This window comes from Phalacrocorax aristotelis, chromosome 6, assembly GCF_949628215.1.
Source record: "Phalacrocorax aristotelis chromosome 6, bGulAri2.1, whole genome shotgun sequence".
Classification (NCBI taxonomy): domain Eukaryota; kingdom Metazoa; phylum Chordata; class Aves; order Suliformes; family Phalacrocoracidae; genus Phalacrocorax; species Phalacrocorax aristotelis.
Window position 1 is genome coordinate 58,666,883 of NC_134281.1, and position 20,507 is coordinate 58,687,389.

Below are 20,507 nucleotides of genomic sequence, written 5' to 3' on the forward strand. Positions count from 1 at the left end.
CAGTTCATAGACAACATCAGGCGTCTTTCTGAGGTATATGACCGCAGGGGAAGATGCAGTGTAAATACAGTTATGCTGGCATGGCAGTGTCTTTGCTGGTATGCCCCGACTTGGCAAACTGTTATTAACGCTGCTGGAAAAAGCACCTGTGCGAGTGTAACTGGTTTTGTGGGAGAAGGCTGGCTGGTATCTCCCCCTGTACCTGGTGTGGCTTTGCTTCTGTCAGGGGTTGTTTTCCTGGGCTTACAGAGGCAGCAAATCATTCCACCCTCTGTCTGAAAGTCAGTCCTGGCAGCTCCTCTCACGGCCTTAAAAAAACCCAACCGCATGCCAACCCTTGTATCGAAGTCTCTCTTAAAGGTTTATTGAGCATGGTCACCACATTTGTATGGCGTTTGTAATTCACGCTCAGAAATCACACTGTACACCCGCACAAAGGCGTCCCCCGCCCCGTAGAAGCGAATGCCCGGGGCTCCACACGGCAGGAGGTGCCAAGACGAAGATGCCAGAGGAAATTAAAATGTCAGGGGAGGCCGGGCCGCTGGGCTCCTCAGCCCGACCTCCAGGCGAGGGCAGCCGGCGCGGGAGGAGACACGCCTTCCCTTTCCCCCGCTCCCCGCGGCGTAGGCGATGGGGAAAGAAGCGTTAATCACCGCTGTCCCCCGCTCCGTCCCCGCCTTGCACAACCCGCCCGCGCCGCCGCTCCCCCGCCGCAGCCCGCCGCCGCTGGCTGCCGGCCGCCCTGCCAGGGGAGGCGAGGCCGGCCGCGTCCCGCCTCCTTCCCGCCATTCCCCGCGCCGGCTCGGCTGGGCCTGGGCTGCGCTCGGCTGGGCTGGGCTGCGCTGCTGCCGCTAGCACTGCCATGGCCGCCTACAGCAAGTACCTCACCGTGCGCCATTCCGCCATCGCCGGGGCCACCACCGCCGCCGCCTGCGCGCTTCTCTGTCTGCTCAACAAGCGGCGGGCGGCAGCCCAGCACGGGTGAGCGGGGAGGGCAGGGGGCCGGGCCTGGGGGGCGAGTGCTGGGAGGCCGAGGCGGGCGAGGGCTGTGGTCGCCCTCCTCGGCCCGGAGGGGCAGCCCGGCTCCCTCCTGACCCGGGAGGCTGCTGCCGACGGCCTCCTCCCGGGGCGGTGTGTCCTGAGGAAAGGGGTCAGCCTGCTTCCCCCTCCCGCCACCCCTGAGGTGCAGTCGATGCCGCTCTTGCGAGCGTCCAGCCGCCGCCGCCGCCACCTTGTTACTGAAATTATATTTCTTTTCTCCGTTTTTCTCTGAGGTAACACTAACGAGCAGTTGGTTTCTAGGGGTGTTCTAGGATGCCCTAGCTCTGGGGCGACTAACGCACCCCAGCTGTTGTTTTAACGCTGCCGTGTGGCAGTAAGGTGCACGGATGACAACTTCAAAGAGGTGGTATCTGGTTCTGTTCCCCGTGAGGGTGCCTGGCTGGTACATGTGTGCTGGGTGTCTGTTTGTTAGTGTCCTGTGAAGCCCTCGGGTACCACAAAGCATGGCAGATAAATAATATACCTCACACACAATCCTTGCACTATTTCAACGTATTGTGGCTGTGGATGATTGACCATGTGCTAAAGACCCGGTATGTTCCAGTAGAACAGTTAGATATCGTGTAGTTGCTACAAACTTCTGGTGCTAGATCTTGATGGGGAAATGGACTTTCTCAACAGGCTTAAGTAATAACATACCTGTGATTAAGCAATAATCCAGTTCTATTTTACCTAATTCCTTTCATACACGATACCCAACTTCATGAAGGTTTTCAAGATAACTTTGTCATAATAACGTGTCAGCAATTGATATGCTGCTGACAATTCATGCATTTGCTACCTTACATTGTTTGCATGAGAGTAGAAACAACAAGATCCCAAACTATTGCCAAGAGTTACTCTTCCATCAAACTTGTAGGGAGGGATGATATTTTTCAGGTATGTCTGCTTGATTTAGTGAAATACCATTGTAAAAAAGGAGAAAATCTATATAGAAAGGCATAAAAATGGTGAGCTGGGAGAGTTACTGACACTGTAGGGCAAGATTTTCACACTTAATGTATTATAATGGTGTTTGTAAGAAAGACTAGGCCATACAGATGTTCTGGGAGCATCTACGTTTTAATTCCGATCAAGAGTATTTTAAAGTGAATCTTCCAGTTGTCCACGCTTACCTTGTTCTGCCTTTACTGAGGGGCGATATCTTGCAGCACACAAACTAGATTACATTCAGATCGGAGCACATCTTCAAATGCAGATGCAAGTCTAGCGTAGTTTTGAAGTGCATTTGGTATGTTCCCTCTACTAGTAGCATTCAGTTGACAGGAGCAGGCTAGGACTTGTTCAGAGTAGTCTCCCTGTCCTTGAAATAAATGTAACGTGGGTCCTGGGTTGTCCCTATAAACTGTTTTGCTTGCAGATCTTGTGATATTGCTGTGCAGGACTTGACAATGGCAATGCTTTTATTAGCTCGAGAGTCAATATACTGAAAGTGAGCGTTAGCCTTAATGTTGAAGACTATATTTGGAAGGTGTTCTTCCCGTATGGATCTTTGATTTTGCTAGTTAGTGTGTTAAAAATCTGCGTCTTTCATATGTATTAGGTGGACCAAACAATATAACAAGATTAGTGAGAACTGGAAAATGAAAATACTGTATGATTTATGTTCCAGCTAATTCAGCAGTTGAATGGGGTTGAGATAGCCTGACCTGATCTGTCCCCTTTCCTCTGTCTGTACTGCAGTCTTTCTGACACTTCATCCTTTGCTGGCTCTATCAAGCCATTTACATTCTCAAATCTAACAGAAATGCATTTGCTAAAATAAGTACCATGCTTGCAGACTTGATTGTTCCACTTGTGCGTATGTGTTGCTTTACGCTCCCGAGTCCCTCCACAGATTAGGTCTTATTTACTACTGGTACTGTATTGTGGCCATAGATTCAGAATTCTAACATCCATCATCCAGTTGTTTGAATGATAAGGCTGTGCTACTGCTTGAATGCTATTTTTGGGAGTGTTTTTTGCCCACTGGTCTTCGTTTTTGTCTCTATGTTTCCCTGTGAGACAAACCTTGCCAGGAGCCTTACAGAATGCTACCTATCAAGACTAGGCAGGAGGTAAGCTACATTGCCTATTCCACCAGCCTAGGCAAAAGCATCTAGGTATTACCATTGTCTCATCCTCCTGTAGTCTCATCAGTTCATGTATCATTCATTTCTTAATGCTTTGTTGCTAATGTAAATTATAGCATGCTTTTGGAAGGGATTGTCACTGTGCCAAATCTTTACATATTCCAGCATAGTTGTGGTGGTAGGTGATGCTGACATATAATAACAAGTGCTAAACCTTTGAGCAGTAACGATAAAAATCTCCAGGGCTCAGTGTACCCTCTAATTTCTGTGTTGTATTTCTCTCTGCCTCTTTGGCAAGAGGGAGAAGTTGGGAGAGTACGGCTGTCCTAAATTTACATTCTTATTCCTGTGGAGAAGAATTTCACTTGCAATCTAGACAGTCTAGAAGAGGACTGGCAGTGTACCTGCTGCTTGAGGTTAACTGAGTAAAGTGTGCGAGGAGCAGTGCTGATTTAGTTTTATGTGTGAATTCCTTTGTTTGCCTTGGCATATAATGCCTAAAAATGTTGTGTCATGTTAGCGTGAGATGAATTTCAGCTTCTTGAATTCTGGAAGGTAAAATTCTAGTTTTGAGCTTCCTAAGGGCGAAGGCGAATGTTGCAGACTTGAATATAAACAGCAAAACACTGGCCTTAATGTTGAAGCGAGCCACGGAAGTCTTCTAGTGCAACTGTAAACTTTAACTGCAAAGCTTCTTTCTCCCTCGCATAGCTTATTTAAGAATACATGCGTAAGTATTTATGCTTATACATACTTTATGTTCAAAATAAGATGTGCTATTATATCATGTTTTCCTGGAATAACTGTCTGCTGTTTTATTTTTTGTTTTAAGTTTTGCTGGAATGTCAGCAATAGTTGAGTATTGCTGCTGGCCAAAGTTGAAAAGTAAAATAACATACAAATTAAAAACAAGTAATCTTTTTTTAGCAAATGAAATGTGCTTGAATTTGTAACAAAAAAGTTACCTTACGCAGACTTTTCATGTTGTGTGTTAATATTGATATTGAATAATCAGTTATCGAAGTGATAGCAGGAAGGAAAGAAGAGTCAACTTTCACCTACTTTTCTGCTGTCAGACAATAGGGCCAAGGTCCAGGAGAACTCCTATCAGTAGTAATGTATGAATAATTAAGCTGTATATGTTATGCTAACCTGCCTTAGTAGGTCAAAGATTACTTCATTAATGCTAGCTGGATTAGTCACAGGTGTTCTTCTGTAAGAGCTATTACATCACTCATCAGTTTTGCAGAACTGAGAGGTGTTGTCACTTGCAGTTTACAATATATTTTAACCACAACTTCCTAAAACCCTCCAAAATAGAACAATGTAGAACTGTTGCTTATAGTAACTTGTTACTATACTTCCAAGTTAATTCCTTGGAGTAAAGCGTGGAAAGAAAAATACAGTTTCTCTATTTGAGTTGCTTTCCTCAAAAAGTCTGTTTCCTTGGAAAAACTTAATTTCTTCTTGGGAGAGAGGAAGTTGTTATATGTAAATGCAATTCTGACTTCAGTTTTAGTATTTGGGTTTTTTAGAATCGTAAGAAGTTGTCTTGTTTGAGAGCCTTCATTATGCTGGGTATATGATACAGGAAAAAACAATCTTGACTTGAATCCATCCTGAGCTGTTAATGCAAACAGAAGTGACTCCAGCACTGATGATCAGTGTCTTGAGAGTTGAAAATGTTGCTTCCATTTAGGGAAATGACTCATAAAATCTGTTTTAAGGACAAGTAGTTCTATTTTTTTCCCCACTATTGAGTATTGGAGAAAGATTTATAGGGTGGAAGAATGAAGGAAAACCAAGAGAAGTGAGATCAGTGTTCTTTGTACTTCGTCCCCTATCAGTTAAAATCAAGAAAGAAGTTTAATGCCCAAGACTTTGTCACTGAGCAAGGTCTGAAAAGACTTATTTTTGGGATAGATTTTTTTTTCCCAAGTAATAAAAAGTATTGAAATAAAACTTTGAACTAATCTTTAGTATTTCCCTAAATGATGTTTTGTGCTGTAATACAAGTACTGTCTGGTTGTTTGCAAACACAAACAAATGTTTCTCTCTTCACAGCTGCTGTTACTAGGGGTAGCATTTTGATGCTATGAGTTACTAGTTTAGTTGAACACAAATGGTCTCAACCTTACGACAATGCATGAGTGGGATTGTAGTTCATATTTGTGCCACATTAAAAAAGAAAAAGGCCAAAACTGTTGAAATGCTGAGCCCCTCTCCACCCCCCTAACCTTTGCATTTCTGCTTCTCCAGTTTGGTTCACCTAAACCTTGTAGTTCTTTAAACAAAGACACTAAACCCAATATTTAATGTAAACACTCAAAAAGATGGTAAGTGCTAAATAGGGTTAAACAGTGTAGGATTCTCAAAGGAAAAAAATAGCCTGTAATGTACAATGTATGTAAAATAAAATTAAGTTACATGTTACCTTTCATCCACAAAAATCTAATCCAAAGTCTGTTTTATGAGCTTTGTCTTGATTATTAGACATTACTGCCTCAAACAAGAAGCGGCAGAATATTTGCTTAAGATTCAGTTGCTTCCAGAAACCAAACCTTCAGCATTGTTACAAAAGGAACTGGATGTTGTCTGTTATCCCTCTGGTGAGACTTGTTTCTGAATACCCAGGTAGTTTGAAATAAAGTACTTACACAAGTGGAGAATGAACTTGGATTACTTTCAAAGAGAAGGTATTTAACTCATATAGCTTTCTGCTGGAAGAAGGGGCTGAAAGGAGTAATAGAAGGTAATTAGGGTAAAGAGTTTGGAACTGCAAGATTAGGGAAAGGGAAGAAACAGAATGGAGTTGTTAGGAAGGGATTTGTAATATATGGAAAGGTGACAAAACTATAGCTTTTAGAATCTGCTTGTAGGCACACAGGCCTTCCGTATCACCCAGCTGTATCCGTTAGCATCTAAGAGGATGCTAGGGTATAGATGTTTAATTTTGTATAAACTGAACTTCTGAAACCCAAGTGTTTGGCATCTCTCCTGTGGAGAAAAAAGTACATAAGGGAAGAACAATGTATGCTTGGGGCTTAGAGGTTAAACGTGGCTAAAGGAACAGGAAAGGCTCATTTGAGTTGAGAGAGGTCAACGGAGTTGTGGACGTAGTGTATATGAAATAGGGTTTTATACAGTTCATCTTGGGTGATACATGACCTGTGCACCTGCCTGTCATTGGGCTTCTCAGCCTTTTTCTTCTGACAGAGTGGAAGCAGATGTTCTGCTTATGTCATGGGCTGGACCGCCCATGAACCTACAGTTTGGCAGGGATTGACATAAGTACAATCAGAAGTGACAGACATGTATTCAAACATTTGGAAGAGCATTCAATTATAACACAGAAGTTTAAACATAGCAAGTGGCAGTTGTAACTTGAAGCAAGTCAAGCATTTTTATTCTGTTTTTGTACGCTTAGGATGTTATTCTCTTTTGTTAGTTTGGCTCATTTCTTTAAGTTCTGAAGATGTTTGGGTGAGCCTTGCTGGTGTACTTCACATGAAAGGACCTGTTCTAGTTGAGTCCTCCCGGTTGTTTGACAAGAAGGGTGAAATTACATTGCTGCAGATTAATAAACTGCTTCGCTCTATGTAGAAGCTTTAAAAGGGAACCTGTGCTGCTTTGTGAAAGGGTGGCAGGTGTCAAAAAAAAAAATAAAAAATCTACACAACTACATTAAAGTAGGTTTATCCAGAATGTGATTGCGACTGTTCAGTCTACTACTTGTTGTATAGGCACTAGCATTAAAAAAAAAAAAAAAACAAAAAAAAAAAGACAAAACATACAGATAGGATTGCTAGAAAATGCATTGAAAATCCAGTCTTGCAGAAGAACCTGCCTGGGGCTCGGAAGACCTGTCTTCAGCTGGAGGGTATGGAGACAGGAGAAACCAGGTGACTCAGTCCTACTCCTAGCATTGAGACTGCCTTTGTTTTGGGCCTGGGTAGTTAATTAGTGGTTTCTCTCATATTAAGTTGCATGAAATGATTGCTGTCTAAGCCAAGATCTAGTTTAAGTGTGTGTAACAATGTGAAACTATTTTCTTTTTCACTTTGCAGGCAACTAGCTAGAAGTCTTTTTCCACTATTATCCATGAAGGAGAGACAGCCACAGCTCAGGCCAGAGCACAAGCTTATGGAAAAACTAATAGCTCTGAGGTTTTTCTTTATGTGTTACTTCGTTATTGAGGTTCAGACTTCTACTGAAACTTAGGATTTCCTCTATAAAGGTTCTGCTTTGTTGCCTTCTTCCCAAATGTTTGTAGCAACTTTTTGAACTTTCAGCAATGCAGAGCAATTTGGAGCCCCTGCTTGCAGTGGCATAGCTGTCTGTGACCTTCTCAGGGTCCCCTTCTTGGTTGCCTGAATGCATTCCCCTCACATTATTTTTGGTTATGCTGCAACTAGCCACCAACCTAGAGCCAAGAAAACTCTGCTCTTGGTTTCTGTGTGTGCTCAGGCTGTACTGCGTACATGGGCATGCTTTTGGACTGTGCCCAGGCTTCTGAGTAAGTCTGCTGCCCTTGACCTGAAATAACTACTGTTGCTCTAGTCCCCTGTGTTGGGGTATGCAATATGAAGCTGTGTTACCAACAAGTGTGCTATGAGTGACACTGTATTTTTTTCCAATTATAGCTGTTTTTTCTTCGCACTGTAACAAGGTATGCTGTTGCATTCCATCTTTAGTAATTTGAATTGTATTTTTACATTCTTTGCAATGTCGTAGTAGTATCTTGACTGCAAAACTGACCTGAAAACTGCACAAATAATCAAACTATTACAAAATCGTTTATCTTGCTTGGTTTTTTAAATTTTTTAAGCTATGAAGATTACGCAGTGCCATTCTAGAACGTAAGGTCTGCAAAATACAACTACAAAGGTTACTTAGAGGTAACAGCCCTTTGAAAAGCTCCGCTTATCCCTAAAACAGATATTCTTCCTTTGCACTGTGTTGGGCAGAAGCCAGTCATCCTACTCTACAGAAGGAAGGTAGCGTGATCTGAAATTTGTAGGTTTTTTTGCAGTTAAGCACAACATAACATTTTCAAACCTTTATTTCCTCTTCAGCTGTCGTTAAACTGGAAGTCTTGCTTATCTGTCTCTTCATCTGCAATTCCCTATTGTTAGGCTTAGCTTGGTGTGAATTGCTTCCGCTGAACTGTGTTCTGGAAGGAGAGAGGTGTTTATAGAGACAGTAGTCCTTCAGCTTGTTCCTCTTTGCTAATAAATACCGCAGGACTAGTATTCCTGAGACCTTTCAGTAACTGACTCAATGACCCCTTGAAGGCATTTCCCAGTTTCTTAAATCACTTTCTTCTTCAGTAATGTTGAGAATGAGCCTTTTTGAGAGACCACCATTGTCGCATGTTTCTTTAGAGGGAATAGCTTCTCTGGTGTAGACATAGAGTTAAACCCAAAGACTGAGTGCTATGACCAATGCTTATTTGGAGACTGAATTTGTGTGGTATTATCATCAAGTTTTCTGCCTCCCCCCTGTGCTACGGTGCTGCCCTCAAATTAGGGTCAGCTGCCAAATGCCTGTACAGAGTCCTGAAACTCTTGATTAGTTTCTTTAAAACATCTTGCTGGTTTTGACTGATCATGTTTCTTGATGTTGGGGAAAGGTGTTTTCCCAACAAAGCAGGATCCACATTGAATTCAGACCTGGTTGTTGAGGGCTTTGTGCAGTCAGATCCTCAGAATATTCAATGGCAGATCCACAGTCTTTGGACAACTTGTTACAATGTTCTGTTATTGTAATAGTGATTTTTTTTTTTTTTTACTTTTTTTTCCCCCTTATATCCATTTAGAACCTCCCCAGTTCAGTTTATGCGTGTTGTCTCTTTCTTCTGCTGTGTGCCTATGTGAAGAGTCTGGCTCAGTCTGCTCAGTGGCCTCTTTGGTAACGGAAGGCTCCTATTAGGTTCCCCCAATGCTGCCTTTTCTCCTGGATGATCAAGCCCTCTTCCCTCAGCTTCTCCTTATAGGGCTACTGCTCCACCTGCCTGGCCATCATGATGGCCCTCTGCTGTACCCACTCAAGTTTATCAATATTTTTTTTTTTTGTGCTGGGAGTCCAAAACTGATCATAGCACTCCCCATCAGAAGTGGAGCCCTGGTAAGAAGTGGCTTTTCATGTTGTAGTCACTGAAGTGTTAGTTTGATTTGAGTCTGGTTTCAGTCTGACCTCAAACACCATGTGCATAGAGGATCACTTTGAAAGAATGCTTTGTTTTGTTTAGCAGGAAGGTAGCAGTCAGAGGAAACACCATGAAAATTGATGTAGGTTAAACTCCTGCTGATCTTTATATTTTGTTACCATAGATGGTTGTGTGAAGCAGGTGAAAGTTGGGGTTTTTAAAATTGTTATTATTTTAAATAGGACTAAGTGTTTATAGAAGCTCCTTCTGTAGTCCCCAGTATAGAGGAAGATTTTTACAGAATGACTTAGTCTAGGTATTCTGGAAGTTTGTTCCATAGATAGATCATCTGAAGCAAATGTACTTTGTATCTCATTCGACATGATTTGTCCTTGGCTTTGTGATCTGCATTGCTGCAGGGGGTTGCTGCATCAACCAGGGTGATCTATGGATGAAGTTCTGCCTTTGAAAGTAGAATTTGACTTATTGATTGCTTTAAAATTTAAGGTGGAGACTGGAAGTTCGGAGAGAGACTTGTCTAGTGTAGTAGTAATACCTGCTGAATACAAGCAGAGAGATGTATATAGTTAAGATTTTTAATGCTTCTGTAGAAAATTGTAAAGAAACTGTGCGGAAACACTTTTTAAGTGTTTCATCCTGGAATATTCTGTGTTCCTATCCTTACCCAAAACTATTCCTACCCAAATCAATAGATTTGGCTCAATGTTAGAAATATTTTGGTACCATAATTTTTCTTTTTTTTCCCCCTATATATTGTATGGGTAACCCTTTTCAAAAACCTCACCATCACCACCCCTCCTTGTCTGCAAGGGCATGAAGGAAGCTCGAAATTCTGCCGATTCTCTACTTGCAACTTAATGAAGTCTGTTATTTCATTACTGTATTGGCAGGTTGTCTTTCATAACTCCCCGGCAGTAAAATTAGTTCAGGCAAGCATCTTCCATGTGGAAAAGCTGAAAAGCAAGCAGATGTTGGAGATGAGTTACAGTAAGTTAAGTAATTCTGCTGTGCAACTCTGGATTCTACTGGTACAGTAAGAGCTTGGAAGAAATCTAGCTTTTATATTTCTATAGGTTTTATAATTTCAAAGAAATAAATTACAGCAGCTCAATATACAAGTTTTTGTGTAGTTTTGAGTGAATGTTACTGTATTGTGCTTGACTCATGCTTTCAGAATATCCTTTCCCTATGTAAACTGTCATGGTTCAGTTTAAAGTCACGTTATTATTTTTAAGCTGCAAAGTTAGGCATTCAGGAGCTCAAAAAGTTAAAACGTAATTTACTTTCCTGGATGAGATTGTTTTGTGGTATATGCCATGCTTCTTTTTTTCTTGCCATAAGGTCGTCTTTTGAATGTTTGTTCTTGTAGTCTTATTTTGTCACCATACCTTTTTTTGGTCACCTGAAGCAAGGTGTTGTATTCTTTCAGTATCTGTAATGTAACTCTTGAATCCTTTTGTCTAAAATCTAATGCTTTAGGGGAACTGATGGCTGGAAGTAAAAAAAGCAATCCAGATCCAGGGAAGGGCGGGAGAATAATCTCAGGACTTTCTGATATAGAAGGAAAAGGGGAGAAATGAATGGTGAACGGTCATTGAACTGTTCTGACTTTGATGTAGAGAGGAGCAGAAATGTGTTCCCTGTGGAACACGTTTCACATCACTGCTGAATCCAGTGCTATTCCAATCCAGTGCTACTCCCATTTAGATGGCCTGGAAGTTGTTTTTGCGTTGGAATCTTTCATTGTCCCAGCCAGTCCAGCTTCAGCCTTGATACATATGCTCTGGGAAGGGTTTCATTGTGAGTATCTTGTGATGAGTGAGAGTAGCTACAGTGAAGCTCAGAAGTAGACCTCTTCTGCAATTTTATAGTAGCTGCCTGAATTGTAGTAATGGTGACTGAATAAGCATGTGATGAATTGTACTAACCCGAGCTGTATCATAGCTGTTACTCTACCACATCACCAAGTCAAGCTTTGGTAGTGTTTGAGCTTCGAGGCTCTCCCTTGATAATAAAAAGCAGTTTAACTCAAACCAGAGAGTGATATGTGTAGATAGGGTAATCGCTAAAGTTAACACTGCAGTAAAAGGCAGCCTTATGTTTCTATTCCAAGAGTCCTTATGCTGAGCTGCTCAACAATGGCCCCTATACCAGAGGAGTTATTTGCACTAGAGAATTTGCCCAGCACGTAGCATTTACCTGCCTTCACCAAAAAGGCTTGTGGTGCTCCAGCATTAAGTAAATGAGTGGTCTGGAATAATAGAGCGCTTGAATCTATTCCAAATGTTAGAGCTCTGTGCTGTAACCAGATAGTTTTGTATTCTTGCTGACTAATTGAGGGTGTTATTTAGTCTTTAAATTCAATGAGAATGCAACCACAATTCTTACCAAAAAAAGTTTTACAATAGTATAATGGAGTCTGGAGCAGTGCCAGTAGGTATTGGACTGAAAAAATGAGACTCTTGAGAAGGAGAAGTTCTGCCAGTAATCAGCCTGTGGAAGTTTTATTCTAGGCAGAACTATGGCACAGTCTTCTGTTGCAAGTGAAATGGCTTTACATGTTAAATAACAATGGATTATTTTTTTAAATGGGAAGAGCAACATTTTTGGAGCTACGTAGCCACGTTTATTTTTCTGCTTCTAGATAATCCATACTCCATGTATAAGATTGTTTCCTTTCTTATTGAAGTGTTAGTCTTGTTTTGAGCTTGCATGATTTTTTTTTGTTTGAAGAAGAGAACAAAACACTGTTAAAGCTCTTTTTTCATTAGGTTTTGATTTTACAAATGCTTATTTTTTATCTTAAACTTTATAAATTCTCATTAAATGTCAGTTCACAGCTAATTGTAAGATCACTGTTTCTGAACAGTCCTTTCTCTTTAATGGGTAATCAGTTTCAGCTCAGTTCAGTAGTTTCAGCTAGTGAATTTCTCTCAACAGCTACTGTAGGAAAAAAAAGTATTAATAAATACATCAAAGGTATTCAACTGCCAGAATAATTCTGGGCCTCATCATCTTAATATATTTTAATGTATTCATTTCTGGTCCTTTTAAAGCTGAAATAGTTGCGTATTAGAGCGTTGTGACTTCAAACATTGGCAGGCCTGGAAGCATCAAAGCTAGGAATTATTATAGCATATCTGGAAGAGCGACATACTTTCATTTTGCATTACTGCAAGTCACGAATCATCCAGGGAAATACCCACATAGTTTGATCATGACTTATTCACACCGAAGAATACCATTTTTCTCCTAGTCCCAAACCAGACGTGATTGGACTGATCTGTACTCAAGGATACTTTTTAAAAAATAGGTCAATCTTCTGTACTTTGAAAAATTACAAGATGTATTGAGAAGATTCTTATTGCAGCAACACATTGCTCCTATGCCACCAGGATGTAGTCTCTAAGTAGGTTGTTTCTTAGGCTGCACACTGTTACCATTTACACAGACATAATTCCATGGTTGTTAAATCTCTTCTGAAAGTTATTTTTCCCTCAGTCTGCCCTCTGCTGCCCTTCCTGTTCTTTGTTCTGTCTTTTGCACAAGTAGTCTTACAAGATTTTTATCTTCTCCTCTCGGGCTTCCGACTCACCATTACCTTTAATTAAGTTCTTGTTAAACTGGCATCTCTCCCTTCGCACTTGTATGGTCTCCTTCCCTTTTTTTCTCATGTTCTTCTGCGACCTTGCCTCTTCCTTCCATAATAATTAAGTTACTTCTCTTCCTTCATCAGTGGCATTCATAGATCTTTCTAATAATCATAAATTAAAATAGTCATGGTTTCATCCTAGGTATTTTCTTTGCAGAGCTTTAAAGCACAAGTATGAAATGTTGCTGTTGATAAAGTTGTGGGATAACTGGGGGTGTGGCAGCCTGCAGTTGTTTTGATGTTGTAGGCTGCAGGAGTTTCTGCTTCATAGTTTCTGCTTCCGTGTAATTTCCTAGGTGCTGTCTTGAAGGTGTATGAGTATTGTAGTTTTAAGGCAGCCTGCTCTCAGTGTTTTAGTAAGATAGTTGAGAAATGGTAGGTTATGATTTAATATGGTTAGCTGTCACTTTTAAACGATATGAATGCGTAAGCTCTCCCAACAGCTTCAGGTGCTTATCTGATGCTTGAACATTCAGAAAGGAAGACAGACAAACTATAACTGTCTTATATGTCAGCTTGCCTTTCTTAAAAGGAGAGGAAGAAGAGCACTGTACTTTTGAATGCTTGTTTAGCGCTAGTTGATAAATACTTTTCCTCTAACTGTTCTGTAAAATGCAGGGCAAGGAAAAAGGACAGAATAAAAACTGGCTCTCTTTTTAATGCACACGTTTGCAGGAGCTTGGTTTCACAGGTTCTGATGGTTTTCCTCCCACCCTGCAGTGCCTGTTTATGAACAAATAATCTTTATATATAGTAAAATGTGTTATTTGAAAGTCAAATAAAATGCAAAACAAATCTGTTTGGCTTATGTAGATAGTGGGAAACATCAAAGTTGGATTGCTGAGTCTGTGTTCATGTAGTTTTCATTTGTGGTCAGTGGAGACATGTAGCCATGCTTGCAAAGTATGTGTTAGAAGCATAAAAACAGTAGGAGTTTATGGTACAGAAGCCAAGGTAAAGCAAATCTCGGAGATGAAAAAGTGAGATGTAGTTTCCCTCCATGAAACTGAATGCTGGAAGGAGTAAGGTTTCACTGAAAGCGTATAGAGCCAGCATGTAAGTTTGACATAAAAGGCAGCCCTCTTCTGAAGACACTGGACTGCTTTGAAAGAAATATATAGAGATATAATCCCAAGCTTTCCTTTTTGTCTCTTCTGTGTAAAGATCAAGGCAAAGAAATGTGTGGTAATAGCAAGTAAAAAACTTTTTTTTTTCTTCTACAGTAAAAGAAGTGGAAAACAAGCATTGCAGAACAATGAGGTAATTCTCTCTTCATGTAATATATTTTTACTAATTTTAAATGATACTGATAGGTTTTTTTAACTTTAAGTCCCATAATTGTAGTTTTAATTTGGGCATAATGATGGCTGTGGTGCAGATGTGGTCTGAATGATACTTGCAGACTTGCACTGGTGAAACAAATGGAAGAATCCGGTTAATCACATAGGGCTGAAGTCTGACTGCATAATGATATGTGCTTGATGTGTACAATGTGCTTTTTCATCTCTTTGTGCCTTATGAATGTTTAAGGCTGTATGCATAGCAACGAACAGCTGCTTGTAGATTTGATATGACTTGTGGTGGCTGTTTATTTAGAAGAAAAAAGTATGGAACAAGATGTAGAGTCTGACCATTTCTAAAAAGCGCTTCAAACTTCTGGTAGGACGTTTGGCATTTCCTTGGTCTTCTGTGTGTCTGTTAATTCATTTATTTGAAAAGGATATATCGTATCCCTTTTAAGTCAAGTTTCTTGTTTCATGTTCAAATAAAATACAATAGTTAGCCCAGAGGGCAGAGCCTATGATTAGAAATATCGGGTCAGCTGATGGTATGAACAGATAATATTCTATGTACTTCCATCTTTGCTGAAAACTTAAGAAAAAGCTTGCACTGGATAAATACAAAGGTGTGTGCAAGCATCATGTTAACTTCTAGCCAGACCTTGACTGCACTATCTGCTGTAAGTGCTTGTATTTTTCATAGCTATACCTATTTGTAAAAGTCTTCACTAGCCTTCTCTTATTCCTACCCATCTTGGATATAATTATACTGCATGAGAAATTAACAGTCTAAGGAAAAAACCTCTGGGAAAGAAGATATTGGAATTAATATTAGTGCGTCACAAAAGTAGAAATGGGGAAAAGATGAATAGAAAGGAGGAACAGGTTCAGCTCAGTCATCAAATATGTGTAGTCAGGTACTCCTAGAAATTTTGCACTTCAGACATCGTGTTTGTCATTTCTGTTACAGAAAAGCAATAATGTGTAGGGTCATGCTTTGTTAGGTCTGGACAGTAGTCTTTAGTTGTTGGGACTGCTTGAATATTTGTGTAAATAACTTTAAATCGAAATATTTTTATCATCTACCATATAGCATCCTATCTGGCTAGAATTTTTATCCGTAGCTTGTGTTCACAAAGTTTTTTGAAAAGGACAGGACTATAGTTGACCTCATCCCATGAAGAACAGGCATTCGCTTATTCACAGCACACTCAGAGTAAATTTGTGTGTGAGGGGGCTCAGAGCTTGCACTTGTTGCCCATCATGTTGCACATGTAAACAGTAAGTGAAAGAGATTAAATTGGGCTCTTTGTGCAAATTTCAGTGGTTTTATCATCCTTGGAAATAAAAAAATAGAGTGCTTGATAGGATTGTCTGAGTTGATTCATGGTGACTCACAGGCTACTTTCTTTGTCTTCTCTATACTGTCTCCCTAGTTTTTTATTTCAGGTTTCATGTCTGAGTCTGTTGTAGTATTACTATAGGCGTTGATAACTTATGCTTCACGTGAGTCTTCGGTAGCAAAGATAGCAGGGTTAGGTTGATTAGACAGGACTTGTTATAAGTACGCATGTATGTGCTTTTAGTCTGTTTTCAGGACTGAATCCTTATGTCACAACTGTGAAGGGAAAAAAAACAAAGGAAAGAAAGGATACCTGGACTGTTATCTTGTAAAAAAAATAATTCAGGTTAGTCGAGAGAGAAGATAGGGTTATATGGAGTAAATAAATGCAATTGACCCAAATAAAAGGTGTTTGGGTGTGGGAGGGGTTTTGTGTCTGGTAGATTTAGGTCACTAGGAGTGTGTTGCGCTGTTTTTTTAGAATTAAAGGAATAACAAATTCTGGTTTCCCTTGAAGCAAGTTTGAGCTCTGCAATCAAGGAGTTTAAGCCATTGATGGTCTAGATAAATGATGGAAGGCATCTTCAAAAATAGTGGCTGATGGCATCTTCTAGAGACAAGCAATGTTAAGAGGTGGCAGATTGCATTATAACTTGCAATTGGATATTTTAATGCTGTGGTCTGCGCTGTTTGTGTATCACTTCCAACAAATTTGAAATAAATATTATTTTGTATCATGGCAGCTACTTGCTGTTGTAATTTGTTTTGATGGGTTAGTTCTCTTATTTAGGATTTCTGTTAGCTGTGAGGGCATATGCTCCCGATTTTATGTATCATTCAAGTTGTGTGAGCAAGTCGTAAATGGGAGGGAACTATAGCAAACACTGCAGAAGGAAGGTGGCTGTAAGTAACTTGGATAGGGAAAATATCGCATCAATATTGAAATAGTATGTTACCAAAAAAAAAATTCTCACTTTTCCCTTTTTTTTTCTTTTTTTTTTTTTCCTTTTTTCTTGTTCTGTGTGAAGCAGAAAGAAGGAAAAAAGGAGCGAGCAATGGTGGACAGAGTGTTTATTGCAAGAATATGTCGAATCCTGAAAATAATGGTCCCTAGAACACTTTGTAAAGAGGTAAGCATTGGCCACAGTAACAAATAAAAATTAACAGTTTTGGAGCCAAGTTTTCTTTCGTAATTACATCACAATTTAAACAAAAGCATATACCTTACTTGAATAGGGATAAATTGTACCATATGTTTTAAAATATGAACACGTTAGTATAAAAATCACAGAATCACAGAAGGTAGGGGTTGGAAGGGACCTCTGGAGATCATCTCGTCCAGCCCCCCTGCTTGAGCAGGTACATGATCTACATGCATGTTCAATTGTTAGATCACTAAAAAGTTGCATTCTGGTTTCAATTACAAGATATGCCATTTATTGTCAGCTAAAAACTGTGATCTGTAGCATATCTTTTAAAAGGGCATCAGGTTTTGATTCAATGCAAGGTATCACACTTCTCTGTACAAATGCTTCCCAGCTTTAAATAGCATGCTGTTCATCCATAATTTTACTTTTGTAACCTATGTCTAGGCCAACCCTTACTAGAAAGTGAATTTGTCAAAAGTCTGTTAGCATTGTTTCAGGAAAGCTATGCAGACTAGAATTTAGCAAGGTAAAATTGTTTGCCTCGGCATCTTTCTCGTGCTCTCCAGAACACTACTGTTGTTTTTCTTTTTTAAACAGCATTAGTCGAGCTCAGCACTTAAGTGATGAACTGTAATATATTAAAACTTCAACATACATTGGGCACAAGAGCAACGAATTCCAATGTACAGAATATAGAGCAAGCATGGCAGCCAGCTAGCCTGGATCAATAGGGACTTTCGACAGCTCATGCACAAAAAAGGAAGTACATGGAAGGTAGAAGCGTGGGTGAGAATACCTCTGAGAGAGCTGACAGAGCTGGCTCCATCAACTTCAAAAGGTCATGGTCGTCAGAAGAGTTTACTGATAATCCCCAAAAAACCCAAACATCACTTCCATCTTAAAAAATGAGTCTACTGGAAGCTGCAGGCTGGTCAGCCTCACCGTATTCCTAGGAAGGCTGAGAGCATATCCTCCTGGAAGCTAACTCCAGCCATGTGAAGGGCAAAAAAGGTGATGTCAAACAGCCAGCCTGGATTTATAAACGGCAGATCATGCCTTACTAACCTGATTGCTTTCAGTGATGAGATGACTGGCTGTGTGGGTTAGGAAAGAGTAGAGCATGTTGAATACTTTGATTTTAGCAAGGCCCTGAGACTAAGGTTTGCCCTAGTACAGCCAAACTGAATTGGCTGCATGACTGGACAATGAGGTGGATGGAAAACTGGCTGGACTCTTGGGCTTAAAGGTTTTTGATCAATGTTACAAGTTTTGACTGGTGACTGGTTACTAGTGGCCCTGTTTTTTGAGTAGGGAGTTGGAGTAAGTGACCTTCAGAGGTCCCTCGCAACCTATATGATCCTATGCTTATGGTAGAAAAGCCTCTCAGAATAGCAGTAGTGTCTTTATCCCTGCAATCCTCTATCTTATAATATGTGCCTGGTACGTGTATGAACCAAATACACCTTTTTAAAAGACAAACTTTCCCCATAAAAATGTAATCAATATTCCATTAAAAATATCATATGCTAATGTCTTTCCTGCAAAGTAAGCAAATATTGCATTAGCTGGGGGCAGCAGGGTAATGCTTTTCTGCTAAATATGGTTGGACCACTTTCTAGGAAAAGTGTGGTGAATTTTATCCATTGTTTAACTGTTACACCTCTGTTTTTGTACTAGACAGGTTATTTGCTGCTTATTGCTGTGATGCTGGTCGTCCGCACATATTGTGATATTTGGATGATTCAGAATGGAACGGTCATTGAAAGGTATCTATAAACTTGTTATTTTTAAACATTCTTTCTTGCGTTTACCAGGGAAAGTAATCTGTCAGAACACACATTCAGACATTTTATAGCTTGCTTATGTATATGAAACAGTTGGAAAACTGGTGTAGTTGCAGTTTTGATGGGAGGGGGATCCTGATGTTTTTTTGAAAGAAAAAAATTAATTTTTAACCAACTTTTTCTGCTGTTGGACACAATTTTATCTTTTAAACAAAATTTACTTATTAAATTATTTTTTTCGGTTCTTTTGGTGACATCTTGTAACTGAAGCCTCTCAATCTTTTGTTGATCTGAACATCCAAGAGGGCACTTGAGAATAGTGGCATAGTGGTTCATAGTCTGGCATAGACTCAGACATGTTGTTTAGATATTAGGACTGTTAATGTCTTCCTACTGAGCTGTTTGCTCTTCAGGGTGATAAACACAAGGCTTCCGGTCTTAATGTTTTAGAAGGTGTTTTTAGACCACTGACTGTTCTCATTGCTCTTGTTGCTAATTGAAGCAAGTCAGAATTTGTCTTGAAGTGTAATTCAAAATGACATTCTATTTCAGGAGAGACTTTCAGTGCTTTGTAGAATGGAAGGACTGCTTTGTTTCTCTCTTGTGAGGATCTGTGAAAGCAAAGAAGGAAAGGAGTGGGTATTTGGTCACCATGAATTTCTGAGCCCTTAATGCAGGCAGTTACTGCAGGAGCAGAAGGGAGATAATTGCTTAGTCTGTCACTTACCACTTACTGAAGTCTGTGATACTTGATCCTACAGGTGATACTACAGATTTCCACAATGACTTTTTTCTTCTTCCTCTGTGTGGTCTACGGAGAATTTGTGCACTTAAGACATGCTAGCTTGTACTTTCTTGTTTCTCTTGTAACTAACTCTTAGCTGATGGTCATTTACAGTGCTATCATTGGCCGCAGCAGAAAAGATTTCAAGAAATACTTGTTCAACTTCATTGCCGCAATGCCTGCTGTAAGTGCTTTTCTTGTGCCAGCCTTTTAGTGGAACATATTTTAAATGTAAATTAAGAATTTGAGGAAAATATCTCAAATAAGTGTCTAAAAACCCGTGGAAATTAGTTGTTTAGCACGCAGGTCTGTACTAAGACACATTTCATTTTCTGGCTTCAGTGTTTGGGAGATTTTATCAGCATGTTTTGATTACAGCTATTTTTGACAGCTGTGTTTAGGTTTTAAGGTTGATTTTGTTGCATAATAACATCTTATGGGTTGGATGATGTTTCAACATTGTAGGTGTGGGATTCTTTTGACACCATTGAAGATGAAGATTTTTTCTTAGTCTTTGTTATTTTTCTTACAGCTTCTTCTGAGATTTGTTATGGTTTTTTCACCCTTTAACTTTCCTGACCTGCACCAGATAGAAGTAATTGTTACTACCTAATAGATAATGTGCCTGGTTTACAATAGATTTAAAAGCAAGTTGATCAATTTAAGGTAGGGATTGTCAAATTGTGGCTGTTTCCTAGAGCTTATCAGAAGAGCTGAAGATATGCTATATGAACATAATGTTATATTAAATCTTTTGATGTGGTGAGATCCACTGGGAACTGGAGTATTCAAAAATATAGACAGAAACCTAATCAGTTGTCCTGCAGACACTATCGGGTTGGTCTTAGGTGCATCAATGGTATTAATGACTTCAAGGGGAGAATTCACCTTTTCTAAAGTATTTGCACAATTTATGCTGCAAACTGATCTAAGTATATGACATTTTGTTAGCTAAATATTGAAATACTGTCTCTTATTTTAGATCTCTTTAGTGAATAACTTCCTGAAGTATGGTCTAAATGAATTGAAACTTTGCTTTCGAGTAAGGCTTACCAGATACCTCTATGAGGAATATCTTAAGTAAGTAACACCTTGTTAATGTCTAAGGGTTTTAAAACCTAAATTGATTAAAATCAAACCATATAATTTTAAGTACATAGTAAGAAGGTGGCAAGGTGCTTAATAGGTTAAGTGTACTATTTAGAAAAGGCTTT

General features: G+C 39.8%; 1 protein-coding gene across 2 annotated transcripts in view; it reads left to right on the top strand.

Moving 5' to 3' along the window:
- Positions 1-779: 779 nt before the first annotated feature.
- Positions 780-20,507, top strand: part of ABCD3 (ATP binding cassette subfamily D member 3) — a 32,934-nt gene continuing 13,206 nt past the window's right edge. The window contains exons 1-6 of one of the 2 annotated variants that reach the window (XM_075098161.1): positions 780-981; positions 14,179-14,215; positions 16,606-16,707; positions 18,403-18,491; positions 19,408-19,477; positions 20,276-20,373. In XM_075098161.1, the coding sequence (XP_074954262.1) occupies positions 863-981; positions 14,179-14,215; positions 16,606-16,707; positions 18,403-18,491; positions 19,408-19,477; positions 20,276-20,373 (515 nt within the window). In that variant the 5' untranslated portion in view covers positions 780-862. The remainder of the gene's footprint in view (positions 982-14,178; positions 14,216-16,605; positions 16,708-18,402; positions 18,492-19,407; positions 19,478-20,275; positions 20,374-20,507) is intronic. The other variant, XM_075098162.1, reaches the window with a different exon arrangement.